The 25,657-nt window shown below is 35.7% G+C and overlaps 2 protein-coding genes across 3 annotated transcripts in view; one reads left to right on the top strand and one right to left on the bottom strand.

The window, feature by feature from the left end:
- Positions 1-25,657, top strand: part of LOC149773005 (general transcription and DNA repair factor IIH helicase subunit XPD-like) — a 146,337-nt gene that overhangs the window by 99,748 nt on the left and 20,932 nt on the right. For both annotated transcript variants that reach the window (XM_089946945.1, XM_089946946.1), the window contains one exon: positions 7,663-7,692. In XM_089946945.1, the coding sequence (XP_089803071.1) occupies positions 7,663-7,692 (30 nt within the window). The remainder of the gene's footprint in view (positions 1-7,662; positions 7,693-25,657) is intronic.
- On the bottom strand, positions 22,951-24,257 carry LOC149773006 (homeobox protein ceh-60-like). The gene has a single exon (XM_089946972.1). The coding sequence runs from the start codon at positions 24,242-24,244 to the stop codon at positions 23,945-23,947; it is 300 nt and encodes a 99-aa protein (XP_089803098.1). The 5' UTR covers positions 24,245-24,257; the 3' UTR covers positions 22,951-23,944.

Here is a 25,657-nt window from a genome sequence, read left to right as displayed (position 1 = left end):
AGTAAAATATGTTTCTTGAAGAATACTTACCCAATCATAATAGATATACTCCCTCCCAGCCTCCCCGCTGTTACATCCATAGAGAGTGTGCCTTCACTCCAGTATTAACTGAAGGCTTCTTAGGCTTTGCCTTAAAGTCCTGTACCTAAGGGGAGATCATTCTGTCCAACCGCCACTTAGGTTGATAGACAACCTTTAGCTCCCTTTAGCTAAAAGTAGTATCTTGGAGGGCTGGATTTGTGAGGTAGTTGTAGTTCTTCTAAGGTATTATAATTAGGTAATTATTCTCGAAGAAACATATTTTAGTAGGGAAAATTGGTGTCTTTCCCACAGCTAGGTTGATACGGTTTACCAGTATTTTGCTTTTGCTTATATGACTCATGTACAACTGTCATGGCATCTGAATAAATCTTATGGAATTTACATCATCCATCTACAAGGTATAGTATTGACAGTAAAGGTTTATGCCCAGGCATGATATTGACACTGAAGCCAGGTATATGTGAGTATCTAATGATCTTGCCAGCCAACTCAACCAACATTTTTGTGTGTGTGACATATCTCCATCCTGGCTTTCAACCCTTATGTCCAGCCAACAAGTTTATCACACCAATATATTTGCAGTCTGTTCTGTCAACAGACCCATCCAGGTGTTTGGACACATTAGACATAGTATGGGTTCAAACATTGTTCATCAGTACTATCAGCAACAGTATCATGTGAAGACTTGAATGCCCAGACTGGCCAACCATCCAACTGTCATGTCTGCACTTAAATTGCTAGTGCAATGCTTACAAGTGGGGTATTTTACCAAGCTAAGCTGTCATTCTGTACCAACCCAGATGTCCCAGCCAATCCCACCGGCCATGCAAGACCATCACTTTAGTACACAAGTGGTCCAGGATATCTCAAAGCCACCTTTTGTAGCATTTCCAGATGGAAGATATACAGCAATGCACACTGATGATTCAGTGGCATCTTTGCCTTATGGTTTGACATACCCGTGGTTCATGCACATAGGAGGATGAGAACCCTTTAGTTGACTACCTTTCTGAGTTAGTTTCTCCTGATAATTCTGATCTTACTATGTAAAGGACTGAATTTAGTTTTGAAACTGTCATAGAGGAAATATTTCAAATTTTGCAGTGTAGGTATGTCCCTCAGCCAGTTACAAGTACAGTGTATAAAGTCAAGGCTTTCATTTAAAAGTACAGTGTATAAAGTCATGGCTTTCAGTTACAAGTACAGTGTATAAAGTCATGGCTTTCAGTTACAAGTACAGTGTATAAAGTCATGGCTTTCAGTTACAAGTACAGTGTATAAAGTCATGGCTTTCAGTTAAAAGTACAGTGTATAAAGTCAAGGCTTTCAGCCAAAGAAGATGAAGATTATGTACATCCATCCTTCCGGGTTTTTGTCCAAATCTCTGAAGATTGAAGAAATAGCCAGGAACTTATCAGGATTAGTCCATGTACTAACCAAGACCTTTTTCTTTGACAAGTCAATTTTCAGCCACTTTTTTCCAATATTGGTCCAGGTTGCTCAGCAACACCTATGTTATGGATTTTCCTAGTATTGGCAATACTTTACTGCTGTCATTATGTCTTTTCCTCTGTATTACAAGGTGGACTGAAAAGTTTTCATGATACTTCTAAACTTATATGGAATGTGGTTTCTATTTCCCCTCTCTTGGACTTGGCCTTTCTTGTGGTTTACAGTTTGATAGATTAGGCTGGGAATGATCACAATTGGGATGTAGTCAGTCACATGTCTTGTGGTTTACAGTTTGATAGATTAGGCTGGGAATGATCACAATTGGGAAGCAGTCAGTCACATGTCTTGTGGTTTACAGTTTGATAGATTAGGCTGGGAATGATCACAATTGGGATGCAGTCAGTCACATGTCTTGTGGTTTACAGTTTGATAGATTAGGCTGGGAATGATCACAATTGGGAAGCAGTCAGTCACATGTCTTGTGGTTTACAGTTTGATAGATTAGGCTGGGAATGATCACAATTGGGATGCAGTCAGTCACATGTCTTGTGGTTTACAGTTTGATAGATTAGGCTGGGAATGATCACAATTGGGAAGCAGTCAGTCACATGTCTTGTGGTTTACAGTTTGATAGATTAGGCTGGGAATGATCACAATTGGGATGCTGTCAGTCACATGTCTTGTGGTTTACAGTTTGATAGATTAGGCTGGGAATGATCACAATTGGGATGCAGTCAGTCACATGTCTTGTGGTTTACAGTTTGATAGATTAGGCTGGGAATGATCACAATTGGGATGCAGTCATTCACATGTCTTGTGGTTTACAGTTTGATAGATTAGGCTGGGAATGATCACAATTGGGATGCTGTCAGTCACATGTCTTGTGGTTTACAGTTTGATAGATTAGGCTGGGAATGATCACAGTTGGGATGCAATCAGTCACATGTCTTGTAGTTTACAGTTTGATAGATTAGGCTGGGAATGATCACAATTGGGAAGCAGTTAGTCACTTCACAAGAGTCATTAACATGGTGGCTCATCTTGCTATTGCTAACAGCCTAATAGCCTGCTGTACCTTAGATCTGATATGAAGCGATACTCTGCATTGCTCAAACCATATCATATAGCAATCTTGCACTCCCCTTTCATGTCCCTCCTTGTTTTCTTGTTTGGGGGATGTATCAAGGAAATCAAATTATAGAGGCAGCAGAGAGTTACCTCTTCGGTTCTTGGTTGAAAATCCATTCTTGGCTCACCTTGTTAAGAGCAGCCTTAGAGACAAAAGTGTCAAAGATATTATATACTCAAAGTTACAGGGGCCAGGTGAACAATAGGAGATTGTCTCATCTTACTTCTTGCAGGTAGGGGTGGGGGAGAAAACATATTTGTCTTCCTTTAGGCCTCTCAAATCCAAACGATGACTTGACAATGACTTGACTTCTCTGCATCTCCCTGGCAACCATCCATTGGGTGCCAGACTCATTCTTTTCCACAATTCATGGACCAGTTAATTCCCTCACTGTGAATGGTCAATACAATTGGTTTAGAAGGGGCTCCACATATCATTCAGCCATCCCCTCTCATGTCTCCTTCATGATGGAGACTATGAGTGTTGATATTTTGCAGGGTGGATAATAAATGTGGAGAAGTCAGCTCATGTTCCTTCAAACATTTCAGTCACCTGGGTAATTTGTCTTCATCCCAGATGTATAGACTGTATTGTCCTAGTGTCAGATAGAGCCAGTTATTTATCACGACAAGAGAGTTTCTTCAACTTCTCAATCTTTTCAGTTTGACAGCGGATCTCATGAATCTTGGCTGCCTCAACATTGTGCCTTTTGCAGGTGGCTCTCCTCTCTCAGTGGCAACTAATTTCTTGCCCATTAGTTCAGCAGATAATCTCATCTGAAATCAAACACTTTCTGATTCATTGGCATAATGGATAGTCTAATGTGGGCAATTCTGTTGGAAGCCTGAAATCCAGAGGCCCATTAGCTACCAGACTTCATGGTAGTCACTGGCATGTGGACACAACAAGAGAAAACCCATCACATCAGTCTTTTGGAAATGAAGGCAATCCTCAAGCCTTCCAACACTTGGCAGGGTAACCTTCATTCCAAAACAGTCTATGTAATGTCATACAATTCAGTGGTGGTGAATTTGTGGTAACAAGGAAGAAGAAAGTCACCACCACTATGAATATTAATATGGGACTACTGCCCAGGTCAGACATATTCCTGGCATGTTAAATGTCCTGGGCAATTCATTATAAAGAATGGGCCACACTTTTCACACAGAATAGTCCACCCAACAGTCTTTCTTTGGGTTTGTGTGCTTTAGGGTTGCCTTGCAATGAGTCTCTGTGACAAGGTGGAATCACAAACTATCCACCTTTGTCTCACCAGTCCTGCACACAGATGCATAGGCCATGGATGCACTATCCATCAACTAGGAGGGATTGGGGGATATGCCTACACCCTCTCCCACCCCCACCCCCATGGTCCTGGTACCAAAAATAATTCCAAAAGTGATGGGCCAAAAATGCAAAGTGATTTTGATTGCACCTCCAAGATTGGAGAAGCCCTGGGTGAATGATCTGCTCTGTCTAATGATAATATTTCCAGGAAATTACTCGTGAGACTCAACATGCTCAAATAGCCACAATCAAATATGTTTTATATATGCCCCAACAGGCTACTCCCATAATGCATGGCTCTTGTGAAGAGAACATTATGAAAGAAGCATTTTCACCCTTCTGTCATGGAGAGGATCTCATAAACTAGAAGTCCCCCACATTTTGATCATGTATGAAGGAAGGCTTTTTAGGAACTGGTGCAATAGCAACAGTGGTGTTCCTTCTGAGTGCTAGAATGGCTAAATGTTTCCACTGGCTCATTGATGGGAAAATGTTAGTACCATTTTTAAGTAAAGGCTTACAGGTCCATGCTCTTGGACACATTCTGACATCATAGTAGAACATGTTTTTCATGATAAGGATTTATCAAACCTACGGTCAATTTTCAAATTAATAGACCAAATCTCTTGCCCTGTCTCCCAAGTGGAATTTATCATGATTCCTGATATAGATCAATTCAAATCAGTTTAAACCTTTAGCCAGTACCTCCATGATCCTGCTCTCAAACAAAACCTGTTTCTTGATAGTGAGTTGCATGCCCTTTCAGTGGACCCAAAGTATCCACAGCTCAGATCACCTGGTTAGAAGTCCAGATGATTCAACAAGGCTTCATAGCAAAGAAAAAGATACTGGCAGTGGGCAAGCAAAGAACAGTCATCTGTACCCCCTTTTTCATCTATAAGTCTAGGAGTCATTGATGCAGGACCCACTCCATACACTAGAATATTAAAAAAGCCTACAGAAAAGTGCTAGCTGGGTATGGGGTCACTGTGGTTAATCAACACAAGAGAGGACATAATAGACACACAAGCCCATGGCTAAATTGCATAATATGCTCAGCATACTCTGACATGCCAAGAGATCAAGTACGCCTCATGACAATTTCAACTCATGTAAAATAAACCTATCTCTTCAAACATTGTGGCTGTTTCAGACATAATAGATGCATTTGGCTGGAATGCAGTCAACTTAATCAAGCTACTGTCTGTTTACTGAGACAAGAACTAAATCGGATAGGTCCAGTGGCTGTAGCCCATACTATTACCAGACAAGTCTAAAATCAGCACAGTCTTGGAATAGTGCTTTCACATAATTCCTCTTTGTGGTCATGTGATTCACCCTCATGCAGAGAAGAATCTTGACTCTCTCAAGCTTGACCATGATACAGATAGGATGCTCAGTATTGACTCCTTCGTGTACAAATTCTCCTAATGTCAGTATGTTCGGAGAATGTATTCAAGGGAGAAAGCAAAGTTTTCAGTAAATTATGTTTCTCTAAAAATACTTCCCCAATCATATTACTAATTACTAATGAGTCCTCCCCCACCTCCACACAAATCCATGCATCCTCATCAAGTAAAATTGGTAAACAAATGTGGTGGTAAGAGGAGGTAATGGGAAGGGTTGGAAAGAGTTTCTTCCCTTGATCTATATGACCTATGGAGGAGAAGAGTTCATTTTTTCATGATTGCTGGATTTGAGTTAGCATTACATCTTCCTAACAATATGATCAGGTAAGTATTCTCAGAGAAACATAATCTGCTAAAAAAATGAGCTTTTAATGATTATGGGTTCTGGCCCATGTATAATTGATGCTTTTCAAGATTATGGTATCCAGCCCATGTATGCATGATGCTTTTCAAGATTATGATATCCAGCCCCTGTATGCATGATCCTTTTCAAGATTATGGGATCCAGTCCCTGTATGCATGATGCTTTTCAAGATTATGGTATCCAGCCCATGTATGCATGATGCTTTTCAAGATTATGGTATCCAGCCCATGTATGCATGATGCTTCTCAAGATTATGGTATCCAGCCCATGTATGCATGATGCTTCTCAAGATTATGGTATCCAGCCCATGTATGCATGATGCTTTTCAAGATTATGGGATCCAGCCCATGTATGCATGATGCTTTTCAAGATTATGGGATCCAGTCCCAGTATGCATGATGCTTTTCAAGATTATGGTATCCAGCCCATGTATGCATGATGCTTTTCAAGATTATGGTATCCAGCCCATGTATGCATGATGCTTTTCAAGATTATGGTATCCAGCCCATGTATGCATGATGCTTTTCAAGATTATGGTATCCAGCCCATGTATGCATGATGCTTTTCAAGATTATGGTATCCAGCCCATGTATGCATGATGCTTCTCAAGATTGTGGAATCCAGCCCATGTATGCATGATGCTTTTCAAGATTATGATATCCAGCCCCTGTATGCATGATGCTTTTCAAGATTATGGAAATATCTCCTATGTGTATGTGCTAGAAGAGCTTATAACACATCCTGTTTGCTCTCTGTCCTTCATCCATCATCCAATGTCCATCAGCTGGCTCAAGTTTGTTACTGCTACGCTTCCTAAACAACTTGGAGGATTGCCATAAAACTTGACACTTACCTGAATCCCATGGACAGGTTGGTCCTAGATGAAACTGGTACCACTCAGACATCCAGTATAGCCACCACAGCAGCCGTCTTGAAAATCTTGTTATCAACATTCCTCTGGAATGGATGGTTATATCATGTGTTTTCACTAAAAAGCTTCATATGATTTATAGTTGGTTCTAAATAAAATGATGCCTATCTGACCAATATGGACACCTTGGCAGTCATCTTGAAAATCTTGTTGTCATCACTCCTGATGAATGGAAAGTCATATTGACTTGCTCTTTTCCCAGGAAACCTCTTATGATATTTAGTTGGTCCTAAATATAAATGGTCTTCCTGGACTTCAGCATGACTAATACAGCTGCTATGTTGAAGATCTTGTTATTGGTACTCTTTCTAAATGGATAGTCACTTTGACATAGAGTTTTCACCCGCAAACTAGTTATTGAATCTAGTAAATCCAGAATGAAAGTGGTGCTTATCCGGCATCAAATATGATTGCCACAATGAACATATTGAAAATCTTGTCTCAGATTCTTCTGGATAGGTGCTCATATCAGCATGGGGTTTTCTCCAAAAACCTTCTAATGATGTCTACTTTGCCCGAACTAAAGATATTGCCAATCATACATCTAGTATGGCTGCCACAGTGGCTTATTTTTGAAAATCTTGTCAGGTATGAATTATCAAACATAATGTCAACATTCATCAGTCAAAAAGAATAAATAGTCTTTGCTTGAAATTTCTGGAAATTCTTTTCAGCCATCAGAGTGTCAGTCTCTCTGAGGGACTCTTGTAATGATTGTAGGATCCTTCCGTTCTGTGCATGCTGGTGTTAATGATGATGTGATCCCATCCATGTGTGTGTGATGACTTTAATGATTATATGAGCCTGCCTTTGTGTGTGTGATGACTTTAATGATTATATGAGCCTGCCTTTGTGTGCTGTTATTTATTTAATATTGGATTGTGTACCATTAGCCTAAATATTTGGCATATCTTAAATACATTTATATATTGCGTCATTTGAAAATATATAAAAATAAATGGTCTTAAAACTTTATGTAAAAGCACACTTAATTATAGGTATTCATATTTCTTCTAGCTTTTATTTTCCTATATCTCTTTTATTCTAGGAGTCCACCGTTGCATCATGGTATGAACAGGTATGGCTGGTGTTTTAGTGTGTTAGTAAGGCCTTTATAACTCACTATATTTTTCTACTGTAGATTACACTGTGATATGCACCATCCTTTGCTAGTGTAAGTGTACAGTAATCAATAACCTGTACTTTATTACCATAACACTGGTATGTTATACACTATACTTTGTTACTATATTACAAAATACAAGTAAATAAAATGTGTGCCATGGTTTAAAGAAATTAATTATAGTGTTCATCAGTACATAATTTCCATTAATCGGTGCATAATATTATAAAGATAATAATAATAATAATAATACTTTATTCAATAAGTTAGGCCACTTGCCCATAATAGGTTAGGCCACTGGCCCATGTTAGGTTAGGCCACTTGCCCATAATAGGTTAGGACACTGGCCCATATTAGGTTAGGACACTGGCCCATAATAGGTCAGACCACTGGCCCATATTAGGTTAGGCCACTGGCCCCATAATAGGTTAGGCCACTGGCCCATATTACAAAATAAAAGTAAATATAATGTGTGTTGTGGTTTTAAGAAGTTAAACATGGTATACATACCTAATTTCCTATATTCGATGCATTAGTTTAGAAAGATGTTACTACCTCTAAGTATATTATTCACCATTTGTTTGAGTTGTCAGATATTGTCTAAAACTAAATGCCAGATTTCTATAGTAAGAAAGATTTCTTATAATTAATAAATTACTATGACACATGAGGGATAACAAGTTTTCTACAGACTGATCATGATAAAAAAATCTTCATTAAAGTATTTCTTTCTTAAATAGTCATAACCTGAACAAACACATACAAAATGGAATTCATCTGCTACCAAGTAAACATTATTTTTCTGGCATAATTCACAATACCTATCATCCTTCTAAATCCTGTTATGCCTGCCTGTCTATATTTTCAGTGTATGCACTGAACACCTAAATTTAGCAAGTAATTTCCTAAGAAAATATAATAATCCACATGAGAGGTATTTTTCCAGTTCTAATTTGTATTTATACATGCTATAATGTACAATTTATGTAAATTGTTAATATCACTTCACCAGTTTTGGAGTGTTGAATCCTTAATTTTGCAAAAATAGAAATTTTGTTTTTTCATCTCCAACATGTTGATGTAGGCAAACATACTGAAAACCGAAGCAAAGTAATGTCTTTAACTTTTTGGTAGACCAGGTGACATGTTTAGTTTCATTTAATCCTTTGAGCATTAAACTACACTTGTGTGGGTAACAAGCTAAAGGCATTCTTACAACCTTCAACCAGTATTTAATACATTAAAAAAATATGAGGTACAAAGTGGGTATCTTCCTCACTCCTCCAAATATCCCAAATTTCTGACCCATTGCAAACATTTGATTTTACTACTGAATCAAAAATTTTACAAGCATTCTCTGTACTAAAATAGCCACATAGTTTTTGATAATTCAAAATTCTTGAAGCTGCTTTCTTTGCCTGAACCACTAGTATTTGTTCAGCTTTTGTCCAAACCATCTTTGGGGTGAAAAACAGACCCATATACTTGTAATAAGGCACATACTCAATTCGACTTTCTTTGAAAAATCATACTTTATACTTTAGTTTTATCGATATTGACCATCATAGCAGTATTATCATAGAAACATTAAATAACATTTATTTGGTTCTGAAGCTTTCATGTATTTGCCCAAACAGCAAGCATTCAGGCTTCAGCTGTGTATTCAAATCATTAATAAAAAGGCTTGCTTTCCTACAGTAATAGTGTACAGTGTGTTATGCACCATACTTTGCCATAGTAATAGTGTACAGTGTGCTATGCACCATACTTCGCCACAGTAATAGTGTACAGTGTGCTATGCACCATACTTTGCCACAGTAATAGTGTACTGTATGCTACAACCATACTTTGCTACCTTAAAGTGTTCTGTATGCAATAACCATACTTTGCTGCCTTAATAGTGTACAGTGTGCTATGCACCATACTTTGCTACCTTAATAGTGTACAATATACTACAACTATACTTTGCTACCTTAATAGTGTACAATATGCTACAACCATAATTTGCTACCTTAATAATGTTCTGTATGCTGCAACCATGCTTTACTACCTTAATAGTGTACAATGTACTACTCCCATACTTTGCTACCCTAATAGTGTACAGTATGCTACAACCATACTTTGCTGCCTTAATAGTGTACAGTGTGCTATGCACTCTACTTTGCCACAGTAATAGTGTACTGTATGCTACAACCATACCATGCTACTGCAGTAGTGAACTTCATAAACTGTTGACATGCATTATAGTATCTATGTTTTGAAATATTAAATTTGATTTCTAAAACTCAGTGAAACCAGATCTAACAACAGCATTGAAAAATTACAGAAATTAACCGTAATTTTTCTTTGCTTCTGAAATTAGAAAATACATCACTAACTGTACTTTGATATGCACTCAATGAAACTGTTTTGTAGTACTTCTTTATATAGTATACAAATTGACTCATACTTGAATCTTATTTTCATTTGAACATTTTGTTGCTTTCAATGTCTTTTTGTTCTAAAACCAATGAAAAGATTTTGAAATACATACCTGTCAAGAACATGGCTGAACTGCATACCAACAACTATGATGGTGGTCAAGAAGCCAGAAATGATGTATGTGTTGGTACCAAATAATAAAAAAAAATCACTTGCCTACCAGCAGTTTTAGCTGAAATTCTGTCATAAACATGGAAAATTAATTTAAAAACACCATTACATTTATTAGGAATATGGAAGTAAAGTTTATGGTGAGATGATCAAGTTAATATTTGCCAACATCATGCCATCCTAGCCAGAGATGCAAACAGAACTGAGAAGATGCCTAACTCATGTAGCTCTTCTTGCCTTCTTATATGGATGTTTCTCAATCATTTTACACAAGAGCCTAACTCATGTAGCTCTCCTTGCCTTCTTATATGGATGTTTCTCAATCATTTTACACAAGAGCCTAACTCATGTAGCTCTCCTTGCCTTCTTATATGGATGTTTCTCAATCATTTTACACAAGAGCCTAACTCATGTAGCTCTCCTTGCCTTCTTATATGGATGTTTCTCAATCATTTTACACTTTATGACATTTTAAAGGAGTTAAAGTTACATCCAGCATTGACGTTTTGTTCAGTCTTGAATATTTGGTGCACTTTCTTCAGATTTTCCCAACATATGGCAATATACTATCCTGTATTACAGTATATCACAAGACAAAAATTATGGTGAAACGAAACCCTGTTAACTAGTCCTGTTACAAATTCAGTAGCAAAGCCTTCATCAACTCTAACAGGTGTCTAAATCTACCGAAGACTTACAAATCTACAAGAAAATCAACACACTTAATAACAAATTTAGCAACCATTGGTTCACTCAGGCATGCAGTTTTGCAACAGCATTAAAAATGAAGCCAATATATGTATTAAAAGTTCTTTCACTGAACTAGAATTTAAAACTGAAGTTGGGTGTTGATGTTTGTGTCTAAAATAGCAAAGGAAAATGGTGCTGGCAATAGATTGTAGATTGTAAGCATAGAATATTTTGAAGCCCAATATCTTTCTGCCAGTTATCAAAGCAGTGGATTGATGATGTTTATCCATAAGTCCATCTTTTTCCCTGTCAGCCCATCTAGCCATCAGCCTGGCATCAACACGTGAGAAGATGGTTTGCATTTATATCATTTTCTTGTCCATTACGATTGCAGAGTCATACGAGTTTATATGTAAATGTTTCCTGAGTAGCAGGGTTTCCCTTTGACTCATACTCCTTGGTTAATGTATGAATTTCATATGTCACCAGAAGTTGGCATGTTTGCAATCTTCCACAGTTTGACTCTTGGATTTTTTCCTTAATCATCAAACATTAAAATCAGTACCTAATAATAACCTCTGACATTCTTGCTGTTTGAATGACCATACCTGTACATCATCTATATATCCATTATTCAGCAGTTTTCATGAGAAGTTGTAAGTCACATGGGGTAATATGATAATTGACATAGATGTCAACTTTGATCTTTTGTTTTAAGAAGATAAATGGACTATATTAGTGAAACTAATTTGAATATTTGAAATTTAAGATCTTTTAATTTAAGATGGCAAGAAATTAAAAATGGCAGATGGAAATCAAAATGAATTGATTGGGGTAAATTCCACACTTTTGTTTTGATGATGTTATGCTATCGTCAGAATTATTTTTAGCAATTATTGATTTCAGTTGTTTCAGTGTGAACTGGTCATGCCTTATAAATGAATTATTTTTTGTTTGATCATTTCTAGCATTCCTGTTACAGCATATATATTGTTTTACTGCCATTTGTGTGACATCATATTACATGAAATTTGACTGTCGAGTGTTTCATATAAATACTATGGCTTAGAGGAATATTTTGAATTATTTCTGAGGGAAATGTCAGCATGAGACTGAATTGGTGTGAAAAAGGGGTAATAAGAAAAAGAAGAAAGTCAGTTCTTCAAAATGCATACAAAAATTCAGGGATGTGTAGAAGAAAATAGATAAGTGATATTTGTCTATTGCCTTGACAGTAGTGATCTACAGATTATGCCGTGTCAGTAGTGATATACAGATTATGCCGTGTCAATAGTGATATACGGATTATGCCAGGTCAATAGTGATATACGGATTATGCCATGTCAATAGTGATATATGGATTATGCCTTGTCAGTAGTGATATACAGATTATGCCGTTTCAGTAGTGATATATGGATTATGCATGTCAGTCATGATATACGGATTATGCCAGGTCAGTAGTGATATACGGATTATGCCATGTCAGTAGTGATATACAGATTATGCCTTGTCAATAGTGATATACAGATTATGCCGTGTCAGTAGTGATATACAGATTATGCCATGTCAGTAGTGATATATACATATTATGCTGTGTCAATAGTGATATAGAAATTATGCTGTGTCATTAGAGATATATGGATTATGCCATGTCAGTAGTGATATATAGATTATGCTGTGTCAATAGTGATATATGGATTATGCCTTGTCAGTAGTAATATATGGATTATGCATGTCAGTCGTGATATACGGATTATGCCAGGTCAATAGTGATATACGGATTATGCCATGTCAGTAGTGATATACAGATTATGCCTTGTCAATAGTGATAAACAGATTATGCCATGTCAGTAGTGATATACAGATTATGCCATGTCAGTAGTGATATATACGTATTATGCTGTGTCAATAGTGATATAGAAATTATGCTATGTCATTAGAGATATATGGATTATGCCATGTCAATAACGATATATGGATTATGCTGTGTCAATAGTGATATATGGACTATGCCATGTCAGTAGTGATATACAGATTATGGCATGTCATTAGTGATATACAGATTATACCGTGTCAATAGTGATATACGGCTTATGCCATGTCAAAAGTGATATACAGATTATGGCATATCAAGCAGAACTTGTGCTAACCCAATATATGCCAAGCTTTTTTAAATGGTGGTTGATGTTAACTGCATTTCAGTGTAATATGTGATGTTTTAATTTCCTTTGGTCTTCTTTTTGTATTTATGTCATAATTGTGTTGTTTGTCTATTAAACAAGACCCGATGCTTTCTGTATTTGACAATAAATGTAAATGGGTTTTAAAAATGTGTTTTCTTTCCCCGTCATTCTTGCGTCTCTTGTGCTTACAATTTTGATTCTTAATAGATTTGGACTCTTGGAAATTTCTTCACAAGAGTGAAAGGCCCTTCAGTTTTAAGTCCTAAGGTATAGCCATCATTGAAAACTATTACTGCTTTAGCAGACAGTCATATTTTGGTTCATATATCATAGACAATAGAGGAATGGACTGCATATCATAGACAATAGCTTATATATCATAGACAATAGAGGAATGGACTGCATATCATAGACAATAGCTTATATATCATAGACAATAGAGGAATGGACCATATCATAGACAATAGCTTATATATCATAGACAATAGAGGAATGGACTGCATATCATAGACAATAGTTTATATATCATAGACAATAAGGGAATGGACTGCATATCATAGGCAATAGCTTATATATCATAGACAATAGAGGAATGGACTGCATATCATAGACAATAGCTTATATCATAGACAGTAGAGGAATGGACTGCATATCATAGACAATGGCTTATATATCATAGACAATAGAGGAATGGACTGCATATCATAGGCAGTAGCTTGAAGAAATTAGCATGTAACTGTTCATTAGGATGCAGACACAGATATAATGGATACCATTTGTTTAAACTGTATTATATTCCAGTTGTTGAAAAATCTGGATCGTAAATTTTGTCAGAATTGTTGCTCTTTATTAAAAGAAAGGAAAATTTAAACTCATAGCATTCAAAGTTTCATTGCACACCTGCCTTGTGGATTATACTAAAATCTATGCATGGTCATGTACTGGTCTCTTATCTAGGAATTAGTTTCAATGAGAAAAATGTTAGGTAATAACTTTGCACAAAATAGATACTTATTATGTGTGTTTTGTATACTATGATTTTCTAAATATTGGAATAAGAGAAAACTTGTGATTAGTATTATAAAGTTTTGGTACCGTACTATGCAAATCATGTTATGATACTACACCAACCAGGGTCAGTTCAGTCATTCTGTTCATAATATTTAGAACTGACCATGTGATTTCTCATAGATTGTAGATGATGTTGGGAGATTACAGTATAATCAGTTTTTTTACTTCATGCATGAAGTTGTGTCTTCTAGCATGCTTGTATTTTCCTATGGATCAAAATAAATATGAAATTTAGCAAGTTATATCTATTTTTATTTATAATTTTCAGCTTTGATTACTTTGCTGTCTTACTTGTTACACACAAGTAACATTATGTAATATGTATAAATTGCTATTTTTCATTTATTTTCTCCCAGACACTAAATAAAATATTGTTTAGTTTCACACACACACACAAAACAGTTCTTATATGCTGTTGTTCAATAGCACATTTTAAAATAATGTAGTGAAATAAACCATGAAGACACTTGATAGACAGACAGGCTTAGGACCCCTTGATGTTATTTCATAATTCATCAAACAGTCGGACTTGAAAGTGAGAGGCAATCACTAGAATAAAAATTGAGATAAAAATTCTCAGCTAACAGATGAGAGCTTGGGGTAGGTGGGTGGAGCTTGAGGATTCATGAATCTGTGACTAGGAGCCACACATTGTTTACTTTAGCATGTCTGTCAGATTATTTTTAGATTTTTACACCATATCACACTTCAGTCCTTATTTTGTGACCTTTGATAGTACCAGTTTGGTTTGGTTTGGTGTGACTTTTGGTATTACTGCTTTGGTTTGGTTGGGTGTGACCTTCAGTAGTACCAGTTTGATCTGGTTTGGTGAACTTTGGTATTACTGGTTTGGGGTATTTTTGGTTTGACCTACAGTAGTATCTGTTTAGTTTTGTTCTGTTTGGTGTAACCTTTTGTTGTTCCAGTTTAGTTTTGCTTGGTATTTTACAGCTAAGCAACAACTTCAAGGTTATATTGTGGCAAGGTATGTGGAGCATGTTGCCTTGCTGCCCAAGAACACACTGCAGTAGCTGATATGGGCTGGTAGGAATATAAGCCACACCCTTCTTATCACATGTCTTGGAGCAATGTATTGGATATATATATATATATATATATATATATATATATATATATATATATATATATATATATATATATATTGAGAGCGAGAGAAATGGTTTTCCCATTTACCTGACGTACAGGAATTCTAATGCATCCTATGTTTCAAGCTACATCAGAATCAGAGCTCAGGAAAAGTGCTCATTCTGACGGGGTACAAATCGGCCAAGCTGAGTAATATCTTACTACATACTGATCCCTGGGCTGAGTACATGCATAATTACCCCATGAAAATAAATCTCGATGCATTTTCTATCATTACCAAAGTGCAGTATCACTTGACATTTGGTGTGCTTCACTTTTAAATAACTTATGCCTAATGTGCCTAATTGATGTCGGTCTAAAACTTGTTGCAACAAAGGTGGATAATAAAAATGGGTAAATATTATTATAAGATTATATTGCAGTTTCACATTTAGCCCGTTTTAATAATGTTGGCATTTACAGTAATGCTTTTCCATAATTTAGGCATCAGTTTGATGTGGAGAAAGTTTCCTTCTCAATGACTCATTACTGATCATTATGAGTCAGACCTCTTTGAAGTTAAGAGAAAGAGAATGTCAAACTTCATTGAAGTTAAGAGACAGAGAATGTCAAAACTTTATGTGATGTTTCATCTGTTCAGGTAATCTTGCAGTTGCTACTGGTGGCTGGCATTTTCAAGACTGAAGCTGTATTGATACATTGCCATTTGAAATGGCATGTAATTACTTTTCATAAGAAAAATGGCATGTAATTACTTTTCATAAGAAAAATGGAATGTAATTACTTTTCATAAGAAAAATGGCATGTAGTTACTTTTCATAAGAAAAATGGCATGTAATTACTTTTCATAAGAAAAATGGCATTTAATTATTTTTCATAACAAAATGTTGGCAACTTAAAATTGAAATGGGTATTACAAGTATTTTAGCGGGTTCCCAAAAACTTTCACACAATGTGTGCTGTTGTAGTCTATTTATAAAACAGATAATGTTGAGACAATGACTGATTGGTCAAAACCTAGTTCAGGTAATGACCTTGAAATGTTCTAGTTCTTTTGCAAAATCAGCAATCTTCCTTTATGGTGCCCATGAACAGCTTTCTATAATGAAAGTTTGACAAAATTAAGTCATTTACTATGAAAGTGGAAATTGAAACGATTGGAATTCTTCTTTCAAATGCATGTGTCTGACATGGTGTGTTGTGAAAAGTAAATAGCCACTTATGTAATTATATGCTGGCATCCATACTGGTGATCTCAAGCAAGCAAAACAATGTCTAGTCAGACAAAAATTAAAAACTTTTGACATTCCCCACCTCGTATCTTGTCCCATATCTAACTTATAAAGTTGTGTAATAACTCATATAAAAGGATAATTATTACACCTAGAATCTGAAAACGTTTTATAGGACACACGAAGACCACTAAGAAATCAAGAGCTGTATGTGCAATTTGGGTCTTATTACATGTTTATCTATTGAACCACAAGTTACACCTTATTATTTTTAAGATATTTAACCACTTTTAGTATCAAGCTAATTGCATCAGCTACCTGTGGTTCTTTCAATAAATGAGTAATCAGTCTAGTATAGTGTGTTTGGTATAATGAGGACAGGAATAAATAACTCCTGAAACTCACTCCTCCCAGAGACGTGCTTGGGAATATTTTCCTGAGCCCTGACGTTACAGTAAAAGTTAAGGAATCTGAGCTAAATGCAGATGTTAAGCAGATCACAGGAGCAGTAAATACAGGTCACAGTGACTAACTGCAAAGATTAATGAGGTAACTGGAGTGTGCTCTGGTCGGTGATGGAGCTAATTTTTATTTAAGGTGGTAGCATCTATGACAGATCTGCATAATCAGGTTAAGTGACCTCACTGCTAGTAATTTGAGAAACCAAGCTAAACACAGGCTAATGCAGGTCACTGTCATGGGAAATCTGGGTTTCAGAGGCATATTTTTGACAGAGGGATGTCATGCTTCTCATGATTCATCTTTACATGACTTTGCAAGAAGCTGTGTTGCAGGATGTGAACTGAACACAGACTGTAATCTAGAGAAACTGCACTTAAAGCGATGGTAAGCAGATATTACCGAACAATGAAATATAGGACACAATGACATAGTTTTCATTGATAGCTGTTGTACTTGTGACATGATTATATACCAAGACTAAATGCAGCAGTTAACCAAAATCAACGGACAGCGAAGTACAGGTGACAGTTAAATGTTCAGTACTCCGTATGATAAATCTAAATATGTAGTTTGGGGTGTGTGTGTAAAACTCATTTTAATTATGCAATACTTACCCATAGCTATTACTGCTGTTAAAACTAATTTTTATGACTGTACAAGTTGAGTCTGAGAAAATTGCCATAATGTAAACCCTGACTTAAAGAAACTGAGCTAAAGACAAAGGCTAATAAAAGTAACTGGTCCATGAATAATAGGTCACAGTGACATAATTTTCACTGATGGATTTAGCACTCATACTGTATTGAGAGTAATAGTCTATAAGAAAATGACCTACATGCAAACCCTTACCCACATCTTGATGCTGGCTTTAGGGATGGACAGACAGGCTTCCTCAGTTCATGAGATGGAATTACTTCATGGTGGAGCCAGAAATAATGCAACTAAAGCAATATTGATCAAGATCTTTCATTTCAGTTTAACGGATGAACATTCAGAGTCGTGTTCAGAATCCTAACAATAAAATTTATCAGGTAAAAGTGAGGATTGGTTAATTTTCTGATCATTTACTTGACATTGAGCAAGTTGTCATACATACCTTTCACCGACTTAGATTACAGAATGTATTTGGTACAAGTCCAGAGTTACCCTTGTATTTCATTCTTGCTTGAACTCTAAGATATGATGTAACATTAATGGACCAGTTTTCATTATATATTAACAAGACATAAAGATAGAGAGGATGGTATGGAGAATTTTATAGTAGACAAAAAAGGAAAGGACTAGAAAAGTACTCTCATTTGTATGAACCAAATAAGAGAGAGAGAGAGAGGAAGCATATATTCATTGAACACACGTTATTTTCATGATGAAATATAAAGTTGAATGAAAATACAAATCAACACAAATATAATCTAGAGCAAAATGAGTGTTTATTTACACATTGTGCATAATTCAACACTAGGAAAACAAACTTTGTTTCATATTTTTAGCACAAAATAGCACTTGCCAAAAATTGTAAATAAACTTAATTTTTTTTATTAAAGATTATTTTTTTTATTCAACCAGAAATCATAGAATGAGCTGACAAAAAAAGGAGGAAATAAATGATAAAGGGATTGGAAAGGTCGAACATTTTGTATTTTCAGATTTCATGTCAATGTAAAGGAATCTTGCTTGTCACAGTAAAAATAGAGCTTATCTTGCAGATCTGTATGTATACCACAAGATCACATTCTTTTGAATGCATACATGTAACTATATACAACAAGATCATGTTCTTTTGAATGCATACATATAACTGTGTATACAACAAGATCATGTTCTTTAGAATGCATACATGTAACTGTGTATAAAACAAGATCATGTTCTTTTGAATGCATACATCTAACTGTGTATACAACAAGATCATGTTCTTTTGAATGCATACATGTAACTGTGTATACAAGATCATGTTCTTTTGAATGCATACATGTAACTGTGTATACAACAAGATCATGTTCTTTTGAATGCATACATGTAACTGTGTATACAACAAGATCATGTTCTTTTGAATGCATTCATCTAACTGTGTATACAACAAGATCATGTTCTTTTGAATGCATACATGTAACTGTGTATAAAACAAGATCATGTTCTTTTGAATGCATACATGTAGCTGTATGTATACTATAAGATCTTGTACTTTAGAATGCATACATGTAACTGTGTATACAAGATCATGTTCTTTTGAATGCATACATGTAACTGTGTATACAACAAGATCATGTTCTTTTGAATGCATACATGTAACTGTGTATACAAGATCATGTTCTTTTGAATGCATACATGTAACTGTGTATACAACAAGATCATGTTCTTTTGAATGCATACATGTAACTGTGTATACAACAAGATCATGTTCTTTTGAATGCATACATGTAACTGTGTATACAAGATCATGTTCTTTTGAATGCATACATGTAACTGTGTATACAACAAGATCATGTTCTTTTGAATGCATACATGTAGCTGTATGTATACTATAAGATCTTGTACTTTAGAATGCATACATGTACCTGTGTATACAAGATCATGTTCTTTTGAATGCATACATGTAACTGTATATACAACAAGATCATGTTCTTTTGAATGCATACATATAACTGTGTATACAACAAGATCATGTTCTTTAGAATGCATACATGTAACTGTGTATAAAACAAGATCATGTTCTTTTGAATGCATTCATCTAACTGTGTATACAACAAGATCATGTTCTTTTGAATGCATACATGTAACTGTATATAAAACAAGATCATGTTCTTTTGAATGCATACATGTAGCTGTGTATACAACAAGATCATGTTCTTTTGAATGCATACATGTAACTGTGTATACAACAAGATCATGTTCTTTTGAATGCATACATATAACTGTGTATACAACAAGATCATGTTCTTTTGAATGCATACATGTAACTGTGTATACAAGATCATGTTCTTTTGAATGCATACATGTCACTGTGTATACAACAAGATCATGTTCTTTTGAATGCATACATGTAACTGTGTATAAAACAAGATCATGTTCTTTTGAATGCATACATGTAACTGTGTATACAACAAGATCATGTTCTTTTGAATGCATACATGTAACTGTGTATACAAGATCATGTTCTTTTGAATGCATACATGTAACTGTGTATACAACAAGATCATGTTCTTTTGAATGCATACATGTAGCTGTATGTATACTATAAGATCTTGTACTTTAGAATGCATACATGTAACTGTGATACTAGTTTGAGTAACATTTGGTAAAGTGTTTTGTTTTTTTCCAATGGAACAAAGGTTTCGCAAAGTGTTGGCTTTCCCAACATAAGTATGGCTAAAGATGGTCAGGGTAAGTTAAAACCATGAAAACGGGGTAACCAGATTGATGCCTCTGCCTTCTACCTCCCCATTGAAAAAAAAAAATTAACAATAGTCCCTCAAAGAAATATACTATTACTCTTGGTCAATATTTCCATTGATACATAGAGGTATTTATTTGTAATTTTTGTCAAGTTCACATTCAGAATTATTCAAGTTACAATGGTACAGCTTTTTCACAAAAAAGAACACTACACAACAGAAACATGATGGTAATAGATACAACAGAAACATGATGGTAATGGATACAACAGAAACATGTGGTAATGGATACAACAGAAACATGTGGTAATGGATACAACAGAAACATGTGGTAATGGATACAACAGAAACATGATGGTAATGGATACAACAGAAACATGATGGTAATGGATACAACAGAAACATGTGGTAATGGATACAACAGAAACATGTGGTAATGGATACAACAGAAACATGATGGCACATGGTCAAGCTTATAAGGTAAAAATCTTGAGAGATGAGAAATACATATGAAGAATTGTGAATGAATAATGAAATAGATCGATTTAAAATTATATTCTGAAAAATAATATTGACATTATTTAAAAAGTAATACAAACTACTATGTTATGGATAATTAGCACATATATCATGGAGATGCACAGTAAGGCACTCCAGTTTTATTTGCAAAAAGCTGCAAATGTGTAAAACAAATAAGGTACATACAATTTGCTCTTCTGACCCCTGTTCTGTTCTGTTCCTAAATAGTGTGATTGTTAATTTCTTTGTTGTCATCTTTGGATTCAGTCTTTCCTACTTACTATGTATTTATAATCAACCTGTTATACCAGGCTGATGAGTCTAAATATATAAACCTTACAAATAATGGTTTTGTGATGGGTTTTATTGTTAATAAGTATATATAAAATGTAAGTACATATCACCTTCTTGAATGCGAATAATAAGTCAATTTTATCACCTGTGTTAATGTCAGTAATAAATCAGTTATCATCCATATCATCTGATTAGAGAAGATGAAAATAAATCAGAGAATGATACCATCTGTATTTTATTATCAGGCGAGTCCAACTGCAATCAACATGTATTCAAATCTACTCTCACATAATGCACATGCAAAGATCAGGGTTTATGTTGATTGTTCTACTCCTAATAAAACTGCATAGACCTACATCTGACAGTGCATTACGTTTTGGAAGAGCTGGGTCAGTGCAGTTTGCAGTTAGATTTATAAACAAGTATAGACTGATTACGTTATGCTGTAGATTGACTTTATTCTTTGAATTTTTGTGGATTTCTTGCTTGCTTACACAACCCAATATACAAGTTACTTTTATGAGGAAAAAAAAACAGAACACATTAATACCTGACAGACAAACCCATAAATTTTACAGCAGTTTTTGGCTGAGCTACAAAACATTGTACCCATGAATGGAAATGAATTCTTAGTACAGTAATACTACATGTAATGTGGAAACTAAGAAAGGGCAAAAATTAGGACAAACACATAGAACCAATTTTCAGCAAATATTTTGTAGATGTATGTATATAACATATCTACATAACATCTACGTTTGTATGAATGCATGCTTGCACACACATATGTATGTATGTATGTATGTATGTATGTATGTATGTATGTATGTAAATATTGTTTACTTATCACAGCAGTAGTTTATGCAGTCCATGCAATTCGTTTACAAGTCACACCCTAGCAAAATTATCACAGCTTTGTATTTGTCACCCTACTTTCATATAAGACAAAGGAAATGCTGTAAAAGCTAATTTCAATATGGACAAGATTTAGCCATGTAGAAGTTTAAATATCTACATTATCAAGCTGCTTATAAGCCAAGGCCAAATGCAAACTGAACAGACCCAGATCTGCCATCGCATAATGTGCCAGTAGATCTGGGTCTTTGCAGTTTGTTAGGAGTAATCAGTAGAACAAACAAGAAATCCTGATCTACCAGTGCATTGTGCATGACAAATCAAGAAATCCTGATCTGCCAGTGCATTGTGATGATAGATCTACCAGTGCATTGTGCATGGCAGATCTACCAGTGCATTGTGCATGACAGATCAAGAAATCCTGATCTACCAGTGCATTGTGCATGACAGATCAAGAAATCCTGATCTATCAGTGCATTGGGCATAACAGATCATGAAATCCTGATCTACCAATGCATTGTGCATGACGGATCAAGAAATCCTGATCTACCAGTGCATTGTCCATGATGGATCAAGAAATCCTGATCTACCAGTGCATTGTGCATGACGGATCTACCAGTGCATTGTGCATGACAGATCTATCAGTGCATTGTACATGACAGATCTACCAGTGCATTGTGATGACAGATCAGGGTCTGTTTTGTTTACAGCTGGACTAGATTTATTTTCTCTTCAATCTGACTTCTGACATTTGCAAAAACTTGAACAAAAATCATAAAGAAATTACTTGTCCATTGATACTTTTAATATCAAAATTTCAATTTTTTTAAAAAAGCAGATTGACCTTTTTATGATGTAATGTCAAAATTCTGTTTTTTTTAAACACTGAAATGAGTTTAAAGAATACTTAGACTATACCATAGATTTTGTCTATGGAGCAAAGAAAAGAGGAGAAAATCTAAAATAATGTGTGACAGACAGACATTATTATCAAATATGATTTACAATACACAGTTATTATCAAATACAATTGACTATATGCAATACACAAAACAGTACAGGATGTAGTTTGCAAACATCAAAGACCCAGATATACAACCTCATCATGTACTGATACTGTTATCAAAGTCGACACATCATGTACTGATGCTGTTATCAAAGTCAACACATCATATACTGATACTGTTATCAAAGTCGACATCATGTACTGATACTGTTATCAAAGTCGACACATCATGTACTGATACTATTATCAAAGTCGACACATCATGTACTAATACTGTTATCAAAGTCGACACATCAACATGAGAATTCTTCTCATAGTGTGATAGGCTGGTTCATGGGGTTGGGAGAATGGTAATTAAAGCTTAATTTATAGTTTATTGTCTTTCCTGCCCCACAATAGATTTATGTATCTATAAATAAAGCATTATTATTATTATTATTATTATGATGTACATGTCATCATTTCCTTTGTACAAAATATGATTATGAATTATTTTTATTAATATCATTTTCACATAAAAGGGGCGTGGACCAAAAGTATAAAAAAAAAAAAAAAAAAGCGTCACAATTTTGGAAGGATTACAATATAGAACAGTAATCTCGTTAAGGCAGGGCAGTGACCAGGCATATCTAAGAAATGGAAGGAATGAAAATGTTTTGAATTAATGCTGCACATTGCAAATATTTAATTATAAACAATACTCCACTTGCCTGTATGGGGCAAACCTATCTGGGTCTGTGCTGTTTGCATGGCATAAATTGGTTTAAAGAATTAACAGATTAAGCTCACATACCGCAAGACACATTAGGCGTCTGAGTTTATGATGGTCGAGAGTTGCTGTATGTAGTAGGCATTGTCCTTGTTTGGTTGTCCAACAGCGTCTCGGGCCAGCTGGTGACATATATCCAGCAGTTTGTTTGTCATTTCCAGCTTCTGCTTTTTGGGGCGGGTGTTATTGCTGCGGTTCCGTTTGTTGGCAAACCATGACTTGACCTGTGCCACAGAAATACCACCTGACTTAGCAAGCTGCTCTTTTTCTGCCTTGGTTGGGTAGGGGCTTTTGATATGTTCATGGTACCAGTCTGTCATGATTTGGATTGCCATGGTATTAAGAGGCTCGTTATGACGTCGACGTTTACTGTTCTGACCAGTTGAATATTTTATCTCATCATTCTCCTTTTCTGAATCAGGAGAAAGACTTCTCTTGCTTCTGGACTTTGTATCTTCTTCATCATCTAACTTACTAGTACAGTCTAAGCTTTCCTGCTGGCTTGTGTTGTTGTTGTCATCACTCTGAACAGTAGAAGTTGGGGTACATTTTGTTTTTGATGACAAGATAGCAGTAGATGTGGATACATCACTTGACTGAATTTGGCTCTTTTTCATTGAGTACGAGAGACTCTTTGCAAAACCAGCCTCCACATTGAACTGGCTCAAGTCTGGATAAGTCTGTGACTTTGGTGTAAACCCTGGCATGGACATAGACAGCCGTGGAGAGACATTTCTGTGTGCAATCGGTGGGATATTTTCCTTCCGTCTGTTGATATTGGCAACCCGTAAAATTGGATAACATGGCACTGGGGTGGATGCCTGACAGTGTTTACCTGGCATCTCCTTGTTTGTTGTCATGGTAACCATGCTTTTAGCACTGGTGTTTTGGTACTGAATAACAGGTGAGGCATTGAGATCTGAGCTGTAGCCACTGTCTTGGATTTTGGAAACATTTTTACTTGATGGATAGACGTTTTTGTTGGATTTGTCATTATTCACATTGGTTGCTGATATTGAGGTTGCATTTTGGGAATTGTTGGCACTTGAGTTATTCAAGATGGATTGCCTGCTTGTGTCTTCACTGTCAGTTGTTCCCACCAGGGACACCTCAGGGTCAGTCGGCTTAAGAGAGTTGAGTGCCATCAAATATTCTGGAGTAGAGCAGCGAGTAAATTCCACATTCTGGTTGCTTAGATTTATCAGTGGATCATTGTGTTGTTCATTCTGAGTTGCAGCGCTGGAATTGACAAGGTTTCCTGGTGCACAGAATCCCCATGTCTGAGGTCGATCATTTGAGACAGGGTTTCCTCCCACACATGTGCTGGGACAGTGCCAGGAATACATTTCCTCCCACTCTAGATTGTAACCATAGCTAAAGTTATCACTGTTCTCCTGTAAGGACATAGCTGGTCCATTGGAATGTTGGTTGGTGTAATAATATTCTGTCCCTCCAGTCTTCTCATCATTAGACATGTGGGGTTGAGAGGGGTGGGGGTGTATTGCACTGAGAGGGGATAAAGTCCATGATCCAAAGTTGGTGGTACTTTGAGTACTACTTTCACAAATTGAATGACCTTCCCCATTGGTTGTAGACATGCTTTCAATACTTGAATAAAGTTCTTCAAAGGTCTGCAGATTTTCGCATTCATTTGATTGAAGTTTCTCATCTACTTCCATTACTGGATTAGGTCTGAACAAATTTATGCTTTAAAGTTCTGAAATATACTCACAGTTGCCCTAATCCAA

This window comes from Sinohyriopsis cumingii, unplaced genomic scaffold, assembly GCF_028554795.1.
Source record: "Sinohyriopsis cumingii isolate HCF-2022 unplaced genomic scaffold, ASM2855479v2 utg000938l, whole genome shotgun sequence".
In the NCBI taxonomy this organism is placed as follows: domain Eukaryota; kingdom Metazoa; phylum Mollusca; class Bivalvia; order Unionida; family Unionidae; genus Sinohyriopsis; species Sinohyriopsis cumingii.
Note: the sequence above shows the minus strand (reverse complement) of the source record. Positions and strands in the feature narration are given on the sequence as shown.